The sequence below is a fragment of the Somniosus microcephalus genome, unplaced genomic scaffold, assembly GCF_052327205.1.
Source record: "Somniosus microcephalus isolate GS21.2 unplaced genomic scaffold, FLI_Smic_1.0 unresolved_chr2, whole genome shotgun sequence".
In the NCBI taxonomy this organism is placed as follows: Eukaryota; Metazoa; Chordata; class Chondrichthyes; order Squaliformes; family Somniosidae; genus Somniosus; species Somniosus microcephalus.
Window position 1 is genome coordinate 30,648,428 of NW_028225180.1, and position 11,884 is coordinate 30,660,311.

At 46.5% G+C, this 11,884-nt stretch overlaps 1 protein-coding gene across 1 annotated transcript; it reads left to right on the plus strand.

Annotated features, from left to right (window-relative positions):
* Positions 1-367: 367 nt before the first annotated feature.
* Positions 368-3,269, plus strand: LOC147092409 (putative G protein-coupled receptor 139). The gene is made up of 2 exons (XM_085975724.1): positions 368-476; positions 1,197-3,269. Exons 1-2 carry the CDS (start codon positions 407-409, stop codon positions 2,099-2,101), a joined length of 975 nt encoding a protein of 324 aa, XP_085831850.1. The 5' UTR covers positions 368-406; the 3' UTR covers positions 2,102-3,269.
* Positions 3,270-11,884: the final 8,615 nt, after the last annotated feature.

The window sequence follows — 11,884 nt, forward strand, 5'->3', positions numbered from 1 at the left end:
GTAAAAAACATATTTTAATTAGGCAATGGATGAGTGACGATTTCACCAAATTAAGATGAGGCTCCAAGAAATCAACGCAGTGTCGGGGGAATATTTGCTTTGTCCTTCAGGGTTTACTGAACACGCGCAGAGTGCAGTCCCTCTGGGATTACTTTCTGTTAATTGGTGTTAATGGACGGAGTTTCATGGACTGAGCTGTTCAATTTCCCCATTGGCGGCCCGGGTGCACTGAAGTTGGAAATCGCTCCTTGTTTGTTCAGTGACTGTAACTAAAGCCAATTATTGTGTAACCGGATTGTCTCACCGGGGCACCGATTGATCTATAAAGCAGGAGCATTTACGGATCTCAGAAACACTCCAGCCGGAACCGTAAAGCAGCTCAGAATTCACACAAATCTTTAAAACAATGGTACGGCCAATAATTGTACAGATACGGGACATTTACTACCATGTCCTCGCAGCATTTGGCATTCCCGGTGAGTCAATGTATCCTGTTGCCTAATACCTGTTGACTATCTCAGTGTTAATGTAACAGATTCCGAGAATGTCCACACTGCAGAGTCATTTATTCACCGGGATCAGTCTCTGAAAATCAGCGGCAATCCCAGTCGTCCGCACGACCACTGAGGCACTTTTCCGGTCGCTGGATCACGGGCACCGGGCGCTCAATGTTCCTCCCTATACTGAGGGAGGGCGAGGCAGATTCCCCGGCCCCTCCAACAGCACATAGCTCATTAAAGAATGTGCTGCTCAGTGCCCATCGTAATCATGCCTTTTGTGCCGTTGTTCCCTCTCTGCATTAAGTTGATAATTCCTCGGACTGCAGAAACCTCCACCCAACAGGGGAATTGAAAGGTATTTTCCGAAATAATTTCCGTTCAGGAAGGTGCTCCCCTCCTCTCGGCAGCGTCTGAGTATAATGTGAATGTTTTTTTTATCGGAGTTGAATATTTTACTTGAATTATATATTTCCATTAATTGCCATGTAATTATATTTAATACTTGACTGAAGTTTGCTGGACAGAAGGCGGGTTTTCAGTCCTCGATATTGAATGTTCAATGATTTCGTTCCTTTAAATAAAGTGTCTTCACCTATATTAATGAAAAAATCCATGCACTTAACGCTAAATAGGGACACATCTGTGAGATTTATCTGAATGACCCCGTTACTGACCTCTTGTTGCTCCTTCTTACAGCGAACCTACTGACAATCGTGATTCTCTCCAGAGGAAACTGCGGCCTTTCCAAATGTATCTCTGTCTACATGGTGGCCATGGCAACAGCAGATCTACTGGTCATGATCGTCAATATATTATTGAACCGCATTTTACGTTATTACTTTCCACATACATTCCTGTCATTAACTGCCGTCTGTAAGTTCATTATATGCCTGCAATGTGTCGCCCTGTATTTGTCGGTGTGGTTTACAGTCTCATTCACATTTGACCGATTTGTAGCTATATGTTGTAAGAAGTTTAAATCCAAGTATTGCACAGTGAGAACTGCGGCCGCGGTTATAACAATGGTTTCTGTCCTGATCTGTTTACAAAGCCTCCTGTATTGGTTTGCATTTGAATCTGAGCGAATAATTAACAATGTTCACTGGGGTTGCCGCTTCAGAGCGGAGTTTTTTTCATCGCCTGTAGGTGTGGTGTTTTACTGGTTATGTGCCATTTGTTTTACTTTGCTCAGTTTTGCTTTGATATTACTGTTTAATTGTTTGACAGCCAGACGTATTTTAGTGGCCAGTCGAGTCCGCAGGGCACTCCGGAGTCACGGCATTGAGAATCAGAGCGATCCAGAGATGGAGAGCCGAAGGAAATCCATCATTTTACTGTTCTCTGTATCGGGCAGTTTTATACTGCTGTGGCTGACAACTAACGTTACTTATGTAACTACCAGTTTGATAAGCACCGTGCATTACAGAGGCAATTATGCAGCCCCTGCCTACATTGCCGCTGAAACCGGATATATGCTCATGTTTTTGAGTTCCTGTACAAACACGTGCATTTATGCAGCTACACAAACTAAATTCAGGGAAGAGCTGAAGCAGCTGATGAAAACTCCTTGGACATTTATTTGCAAATTAATGAAAAAATAAAACATAGTTTCTGGTCCAAACTAGACAGCAAATACTATGGTTTGCTGTAGTGAAAATTAAAAGGCATTAGATAACAGTTACTTCACTTCATGCCTTGATGTCTGCTGCTTTCCCCGGGTAAACATAATCGATACCCGCTCAAGATCCAAAGAGAACAGTTATGACTGAGCTTCAGCAGGAGTAGAACATGTGGGCGTCAGCGTTAACTTGCTTACACCGCAGGGACTGGAATGAGACGCTCCAGTATAATCAATAGTTAAAGGTTTCTTTAATGTAGAAACTATGTGATACAATCGTGGTTTTCTGTAATTCTGTAATCTTGGTGTGAATGTTGCAGGCGCTGGTCTCCCCATCAGACTCCGCCCCCATTGTCTCCTGGACCAATAGAACGGGGCCCTGGCTCCTGATCAGTGTCTAATGATAGAGACAGTAGGAACTTGACTCGTCAATGTGACACTAGACATCTTTGTTCACAGATATTTACTTACATCCCAAACTGGTCACCGAAATGTTGTAGAATTGATAACAGGGGAACAGGTCATTTTAGCCAAAGAGTTTGTGTCCGCGTTTACACTGCACCCGAGAATATAGTTCCATTCACTTTAAACCCCCTGATCTCAACATCCCATCAACCTATTTTTATTCATTGATATATACAATTTAAACTTGAAATGGACGTAATTTCACCCTCTGTGAATTCCACAGCCTCAGAACTCTCCATCTAAAGAGGATTATCCTACTCGCAGTTCTAAATCACTTCCATTTATTCCTTTATCTATGGCAGTTAGTTCTTGATCCTGAACTAATGCAAAGTCTCTCATTCTATCTATGCTATCACACGTCCCTTCTTAACGTAAGTCACCTTGGCACAACTCGTCAAAAGATATAAGTCTGGAATCAATGCACAATCTCGTGAAAGTCAAGAAATTTTAGTTAAGATGGTTAACTGATAGCTTTCCGTTTGACATGGTTGTGTTCTTGCCTAAATTGAATAATTAGAAGAATGTAGTTAATATCTTGAAATCTAACACCTACAGAATCCGCCCCTCCCCCCACCCGGATTGACAGAAAGGGCAGGAATGTTTTGTGTCGGATGTATTGCGCTGTATGATATTGCATTATCGCTGTGTGTGCAGAGGTGACGCGTTCGGCAGGAAGCAATTAACTTGCGTTATTCATGATGCGGTATTCATGATGAAGATGCTATGATGAACAGGTCCAAGACACGGTCAATCATGCTGAAAACAACCCTACTTGAAAAGGTTACTGTGGTTGTGGAGAGTTTAATGTGTAAAACCAATGGGTAGAGATCTGCACAAAAGAATAGACCACGATAGATATACGTTGCTGATGAGATATAGTTTAATGCTGACATTAAATACTCTAATCCTATGATGGACGGCACTGTATTGGAAGGGATAATCAGACTGTCCTGAAGTCTGCTAATGTTATACTCTATTGGTTTATCTTAATGTATTAATGTTTACCTTTAGCCTTTGCCTCTTAAGCAGTTAATTTAAAATAGTACTGAGCTGATGAGTGAGGGCTCACCCTGCAGCATGATCAGATTCAGGATGCAGTAAGAAGAAATGTAATTAAAGCCACATCATTTTAAACTAATTCATATATTTCATAGAACTTTACTCCTTTGATAACAGTGTTGGAAATCTGTTAATTATGTAAAGGAAAACATCTGGAATGTCATCGTAATTTTTTATTCGTTCATGGGATGTGGGAGCGCTGGCAAGGCCAGCATTTATTGCCCATCCCTAATTGCCCTTGAGAAGGTGCTGGTGAGCCGCCGACTTGAACCACTGCAGTCCATGTGGTGAAGGTATTCCTACAGTGCTGTTAGGTAGGGAGTTCCAGGATTTTGACCCAGCGATGAAGAAGGAACGTCGATATACTTCCAAGTCAGGATGGTGTGTGACTTGGAGTGGAACTTGGAGGTGGTGGTGTTCCCCTGAGCCTGATGCCCTTGTCATTCTAGGTGGAAAAGTTCGTGGATTTGGAAGGTGCTGCCGAAGGAGCCTTGGCGTGTTCATTTGTACAAATAGCACAGAATTAAAGACAGAGTTATAATTAAACTTGGTCGAATAGCAATTAAAGGAACAAGAGTGAAATTATTGTTAATAAAATGAACTAATGTAATTATACGGGTCAGCCCAAAGGAAAACATGCTCTTTAATATAGAAAACTATCATTTATGATAAAAAGGTGAGACCATTAAATTTCCCTTATATAGAGTTGTATTTTTACTTATGTATGATTCGATAATGCAAAATTGTGAGGATTGATACGAAGAGGCCGTGGAAATGTGACAGTTTGGACTGAGCATTTGCAATGGTCCAAGAAATTGAGTTCAGATCTATAACACGTTTGAATCCCCAACCAACAATCAGCAGCTTAGTAGTTAGTAACTTTAATTGTATGATTAATTACTATTGCTTATACTTTGTGCTAAAACACCTATGCCACCTCACTTCAATTTTCAAGAAGCTGATTGAAAACCTTTCGCTGACAATAGCTTCAGTACATTGTGAATGAGCTTCATTTTTTAATTGTGTTTAAGTGCCCTCTTAACCCTCTTCAATGTTCCACTTGATCCCGAGCTTCTGTAAAAGCAAAACTCCACTTGGTTTCAAGTCTCTGTGGAGCCCAGGCTTTGCCAATCCGGCTACCATCCTGCTTCTACGAAAGTGATTATGAGTTTCGAGTACGTCTGTGTAGCAGTCACATTCTCATTTAACTGGAATCAGATGATCAATCGTACATAAGGCACCAGTAAGGCTTCATGCAGAGGTTTTCACTCCATCAGACTCAGATGAGATGCATCTGCACCCAGCTACAATCGTGAGAAGTTGATATGTAATCAATCACATCATCCAAAATCAAAAAGTAAAATTGAAACCACAGTTCACAATTGCATTACCATGTTAAATTCCATTCCATATGGTTGTGATTCTCGACCTCGTTTCTAATTAAACAGCCAGTACTTAAAAATCACTCTTCCCTAAACTTTTCCAATTCTGACGAAGGGTTCGATCCGAAACGTTGCTTTTAATTGTCTCTCCTCCATGCGGCCTGAACTGCTGAGTGTTTCCAGCATTTTCTGTTGTTATTTCAGATTTCCAGCTCTGCTCTATTTTGCTATTCTCATTGAAGGGTTGTTGTGTGCTCCTGGCATTCCTGTGATCTCTATTTGTTATTAAACGGTGAATAGCTTTCCATGTCCCCAAATTAATCTGCCATCTATCACTAATTACACAGTTACTGTGTTCCCCTAAATTACCCTGCCCTCTATCTCTAATTAGACAGTTACTGTGTTCCACTAAATTACCCTGTCCTCTATTTCTAATTACACATTTACTGTCTTCCCCTAAATTTCACTGTCCTCTATCGCTAATTTTATAGTTAGTTTTCCCCTAAATTACCCTGTCCTCTATCACTAATTACATAGTTAGTTTTCCCCTAAATTACCCTGTCCTCTATCTCTAATTACATTTACTGTGTTCCTCTATATTATCCTGTCACCTGTGCCTCATTATACATAGTGTGTTGCACTAAATTACCCTGTCCTCTATCACTAATTACACAGTTACTGTGTTCCCCTAAATTACCCTCTCCTCTATCTTTAATTACAGAGTTACTGTGTTCCCCTAAGTTACCTTGTCCTCTATGTCTAATTAAATAGTTACTTTGATTCCCTAAATTACCCTGTCCCCTTTATCTAATTACACTGTTACTGTGTACCCCTTTTGATTGTGGGATCGCTTAGCTCTGATTATAGCATGCTGCTTCCACTGCTGTGCATGCATGTGCCTGTGTTGCAGCTTCCCCAGTTTGGCAACCCATTTTAGGTACGCCTGGTGTTTCTCCTCGCATACACTTCTGCACTCCTTATTGAACCAACTTTGCTACCCTGGCTCGAAGGTATTGGGAAATTGAGGGTTTTGCCGAGCCATGAGGTTACAGATTGTGGTGAAATACAATTATGCTGCTGCTCATGGCCCACAGCGCCTCATGGATGCCCAGTTTTGAACTGCTAGATCTGTTCTGAATTTTACATTTATCACGGTGATTGTGCCACACAACACGATGTGGAGGGTGTACTCAGTGTAAGGACGGGACTTTGTCTCCATAATAACTTTACATTGGTCACTGCTACCACTGCTATCAAGGACAGCTGCATCTGCGACAGGTGGATTGGTCAGGAAGAGGTCAGGTAGGTTTTTCCCTCGTGTTGGTTCTCTTACCACCTGCTGCTAGTCCAGACTGGCAGCTATGCCCTACGGGACTCGGCCACTAGTGGTGCTATCTTGGTGATGTACATTGAAGACCCCCACCCAGCGTACATTCTGTGCCTTTTCTACTCTCAGTGCGTCTTCCAAGTGGTGTTCAACATGGAGGAGTACTGATTCATCAGCTGAGTAAGGGCAGTAGGTGGTAATCAGCAGGCGGGTTCCTTGCCCATGCTTGACTTGAAACTTCACGGGGTTCCCAGTCAATGTTGAGGACTCGCGGGTCCAGTCCATCCCGATTGTGTACCACTGTGCCCCCACCTCTGGTGGGACATGACATATCCAGGGATGGTGATGGAGGAGTCTGGGACATTGGCTGAAAGATATGAATCTGTGAGTATGACTATGTCATGCTGTTGCTTGACTAGTCTGTGGGACAGCTCTCCCAATTTTGTTACAAGTTCCCAATGTGCATGGCGAGGATTTGGCTGGTTCGACTGGGCTGGGTATGCCAGTGACGAGGTACAAGCCAGGAGTTCTGTCCGCTTTTATTCTTATTCATAGCAGTTTGGTTCAAATGATTGATTTTCTATTCCATTTCAGAGGCTCGTTCAGAGTCAAGGACATTGCAGTGGGTCTGGAGTCACATATCAGGCAGACCAGCTAAAGTCAGCAGATTGCCTTCCCTAAAGGACATTATTGAACCAGGTGGGGCTTTACGACAATCTGATAGTTTCATGGTAATCATTACTGATACTAACTATTTTATTCCAGACTTTTATTTAATTAACTGAAGTTAATTTCCTCAGGTATTATGGTGGGATTTCAACTCACGTCTCGGGATCATTAGTCCAGGTCTCTGGATTACTAGCCCAGTAACATAAACACTATACAACCGTGCACTCATGGAGCCCAGAGTTAGAAATCGCATCATGTCATTGTCTCACTTTCCAAAGTCCTACTGCTGGTCAGTTTTAGCTCACTTCCTGTTCAGAGACACACTGACGGAGGTATATCTCATAGAGCTCTGCTTGCAACAAATAAAGGATTATTCCCGTGTTAATAAAGGAAATTCAAGAATGAATTGCATCAAAACTGGAATGCCTGGTGGATATAATTGTCGGGAAACAAATATCCAAATACAGAAGGTAAATACAGGGCCTGTAAAAGGCAAATGTAATGCAAATGTCGATATAGAGAAGTTTATTGGTAGATAGTTAGGATCAGAGAGAGGACAGGAACACAGGGAAAATTCACCTGTTTCTCAACCACAACACATTGGACATAGTCACGGTTTGCTACTAGTTTCTTTTTCTCCTTGCTCAATAGGGTCGTTTTGGTGCTGAAAAATGGAGGCTGATATTCAGCACAGCCTAGAATACCATGTGTGGGTGAACAGTTTCCTCGTCTCCTCTGTCACAATCTAGCATTATTTTACATCTGGCAAACTGCACCTGCAGATGTCTTCCTCCCTGATTACATGCTTACACCTCTACTGATCATAGTCTCCTTCAAACTATCTCTCTCTCTCTTGCTGTATATCGCTGTCTCTCTCTTCCCTCTATCTTTGCTTTACTCTCTCTTTCTGTCCCTCTTTCTTTTTCCTTGTCGCTCTCTTGGACTTCTCAATCTCTGTTTCTGTCTCTGCCTTTCACCTCTCTCTCTGTGCTTCGTTATATCTCTGTCCCTGAGTTTCGCCTGTATTTCTCTTTAAGCCCCCTCTCTCTGTTTCTGGCTCCACTTGTCTCTCTTTGTTCCCTTACGTCTGCCTGTGTGTTTGTAGATGTCTTTGGCTCCTTCTGACATTACCTAGCTTCCTTCATCTGTTACTCCTTGTTTCCCTATATCTGACTCTTTCAGTCTCTCTAGCCTAATCCCTTTACATCGCTTTCCCTTTGTTTTTGTTCTACTGCATCTTCTGCTGTCAGAGTAACATTTACCTTGAATAGCACTTTGAAAGGAACATCGAAACGAACATGAATCCGATCAGCATAACCAGCGCCAGAAGGTAAATTTCTCCGGTTAACAATTTCCAGGTTTGAGATACACACCATTAGACAGAAGAGAAGAGTAACAAAGTGACACATTGAGCAGGTCTGTAATAAAGGTGGAGTGAAAGTCTCACATTGCAATCTTTGTAATTTACGTTTATGGTAAGAAGTTATGATGGTACATTTCAGGTTAGATTGAACTTATCTTGATGAAATAAAGCGCTGGCCCCTGTTACAAGACAATGGCCTATAAATTCAGTTGCGTTCGCCAGCCGTTAACGCCATAAGAGGGGTATATTTCCAGCACTAGGCACTTAGCACCCGGGCGCAGGCCGATCTGCGCCTACGCCCAAATTCAGTAGACATTTAGCGCTGGCGCAAAGTGTTTGCGCCCGCTCAGCTGCGCGCGCAGCTTATGACGTCATTTCGTCGTGCAACGCTGTTTGTGCACCCCAAACCGGAAATTCAGTGGCGCCCGGCCAATGTGGGCGTGGTGCTGTTAAGAACTGTGAAGTGGAACGCAACAGAGGCCCTGTGGGCCTTGGGGAGCGCTAATTAAAGGGCACTTACACTGACCTATCAAGCCCAGCCGTTTTGCTGCAATGACTTTACTGCTTTGGATTTCTGGACAGAGACCAAGGAACAGAGCTTACTGATTTGGAACAACATAGGAGAGGTATTTTTGGCTTCTGGCCAGAGCTTTGACATTTGAATCATTGTGATTTCACTGTTTGCAAGTTTATTATGGGGGCTGTATGGTGTTCCAACCCTCAGTTGCAGCATTATGTGCGAAGGGCTCGCAGATGCTGTGTGAGAGGGCCAGCCATGCCTAGACGCAGAGGGGCCATCAGGCGTCGGCAACGTAGGCCTTATCCACTCAGGCAATACGGGCAGCAGGTGTCCTATCTCACCATGACTGCGGCGCATTGTGTTAACAGGCTGCGCTTCAGAAGGGAGGTGGTTGCAGAGATCTGCCAGCTGCTTCACAGAGATCTGCGTCCACAGCTGATGTGCAGGACGTCTCTCTCGGTGGAAGTGAAGGTCACGGTGGCTCTGAACTTTTATGCAAGTGGCTCCTTCCAAGCCGCTGCTGGGGACATAGTGAACATCTCCCAGTTCACCGCGCATCGCTGCATCCGGCAGGTCACCGATGCACTTTTTGCGAGGAGACACCAATTCATCTCCTTCCCCATGACCCTAGAGAGGCAGGAGCAGCGTGCAGTCGGAATTGGCAGGATCGTGGACTTCCCCATGGTGCAGGGCACCATTGACTGCACGCATGTGGCTATGCGGGCACCTATCGACAATGCTGAGGATTACCGCAACCGGAAGGGCTACCATTCCCTCAATGTACAGCTGGTGTGTGGCCACAGGCAGCGCATCCTAGCTGTCAATGCCCACTTTCCAGGAAGCAGCCACGATGCATTTATCCGGCGCCAGACTACTGTGGCTGACATGTTCGAGGCACAGCCTCCACCAAGGGGATGGCTTATTGGGGACAAGGGCTACCCTTTGTGTACATGGCTCATGACCCCGCTCCGTGCGCCCAGGACCCCTGCGGAGGAGGCATACAACGAAAGCCATCAAGCCACAAGGAACATCATAGAGCAAATGATTGGCGTCCTCAAGCAACGGTTCCGCTGCCTGGATCGTTCCGGTGGATCTCTACAGTATTCGCCGGATAGAGTCTCCCAGTTCGTCGTCATGTGCTGCATGCTGCACAACCTGGCTATCCGCAGGACTCAGGCACTGCCACCTGACATTGCACCACCACCTCAGGAGGACGAGCAGGAGGACCATGAGGAGGAGGAGGAGGAGTACCAGCCCAGGAGGGAGCCACAAGGTCCAAGGGCCGTCCGCCGGTGGCTTATTGAACGACACTTCTAGGCCCCCTGTCAGGGAATGGCCTGTGGCAATGAACGCACCTGAATGCAGCCGCTCCGCAAGCCCTCAGCCGGTTAACGCAACAACCACTTGAAACATGACACCTGGACATGCTGAATAAATAAAAAGCTTTATTTTCCCAACTCAGGGCCCTTCCCACATGAAACAGAAAAACAGACGAGACCCCCAAAAAACAGTCAAAAACATCTGTCACTCCCACAACCTGGGGAGGAATAACAAAACTTGCCCATCCAATTGGCCTTCATCATCGGCCTTACAAATATAAGCCCGCCCCTCCACAACACAAACACCCCCATAAAAACAAAAAATGCCTTCATCTTCGGCCTTACCAAAATAAGCCCCCCCCCAGAACACAAACACCCCCATATAAAAAAAACCGCTATCACCACACTCTACTGGGTGTGCCGAGAGGGCGAGTCCTTATGCAGGCTTCTCCGGCCCCTGCCCGACCTGCTGCTCCACCTCAACCTGGGCTCTGTGGGTGTGGCAAGGCTGGGGGAAGGCTCATGAGGGCCACAATGCGTGACGGCAGATGCCCTTGGGGGTTGGCCTAGACGAGGCCCGGCCCGGGAGGTGCCAGCTGCTGACTGCTGCAGCTGTGGCTGGCCAGCATCAGTCTCAGCAGCAGCTCGTCGCACCTTGGCTGGGGGAGTGGCAGTGTCGGCTGCACCAATGGGGGCAAGCTGGCTGATGCCAGGTGCGCGCTGTTCGCCAGAGACACTGGCACTCAGCCGGGCTGGCAGTGCAGCAAGCGCAGCAATCTGGTGGAGGCCAGACCGCTGTGCTGCAGCAGGGCTGCGGGTGCCCTGGCGATGCTTCTGCGCCACAGCGAGTGTGGCAGAAGCGAGTGCCCGAACTGCCCTGGTATGTGCCCGCATCAGATCTGCCAGTGTCTGGACGGCACCACTCATGGACTCGTGACTCGCGTCCTGCGCTGCCGCGAGTTGCTGGACACCCCTGTCCTGCACTGCCGCGAGTTGCTGGACACCCCTGTCGTGTGCTGCCGCGAGTTGCTCGACCCCCCTGGCCTGTGATTCCCTGAAAGCGACCACACTATGAGCCAGGGACTCAATGGCCTGAGGCAACTGTCCCACAACCCCCATGAACTCCTTGTGGCACCACTCCGACGCCGTGGACATCTCATCAAGGAGGCGCACCTCCTGGGCGAGGACCGTCTCCGGACTGGAGGGCGGACTCTCCCTCTGGGGAGAAGGCCACCGAGCTGCCCGACCCTTCCTGCGTGCCTCGACCCCACTGGGCCCAGGAACTGCCCTCCCCTGCAACACTTCCCCCCTCTGGGGAGAAGGCCACCGTGCTGCCCGACCTTTCCCGCGTGCCTCGACCCCACTGGGCCCAGGACCTACACCCCCCTGCAACACTTCCCCCTGCCTCTCCTCCAGGCCAGACATCTCCCCTCCATTGCCATCCCCTGGCGTGGATGAGGGTTCCCCCGATGTGCCGCCTTCATCCTGGTCCTCGTCATCCTCCTCCTCCAAGGGCCTGGCACTCTGAGCTTCAGGGACCACCTCCTCCTCACCAGCTGAAAGCAGGAAGGCACAAGAGTAGCTTTAGAGTGAGGACAGGGCGTCAGCGAGGGAGGCATGAGTGGTGGCATTATGCGCATTGGTCGGACAGTGGGAAAGTAT

Excerpts from the sequence above, each read along its gene's own strand:
- LOC147092409 (XM_085975724.1), top strand. The coding sequence starts at position 407 with ATGGTACGGCCAATAATTGTACAGATACGGGACATTTACTACCATGTC. Across the intron at positions 477-1,196 it reads CGCAGCATTTGGCATTCCCG|CGAACCTACTGACAATCGTG; the intron begins GTGAGTCAATGT and ends TCCTTCTTACAG.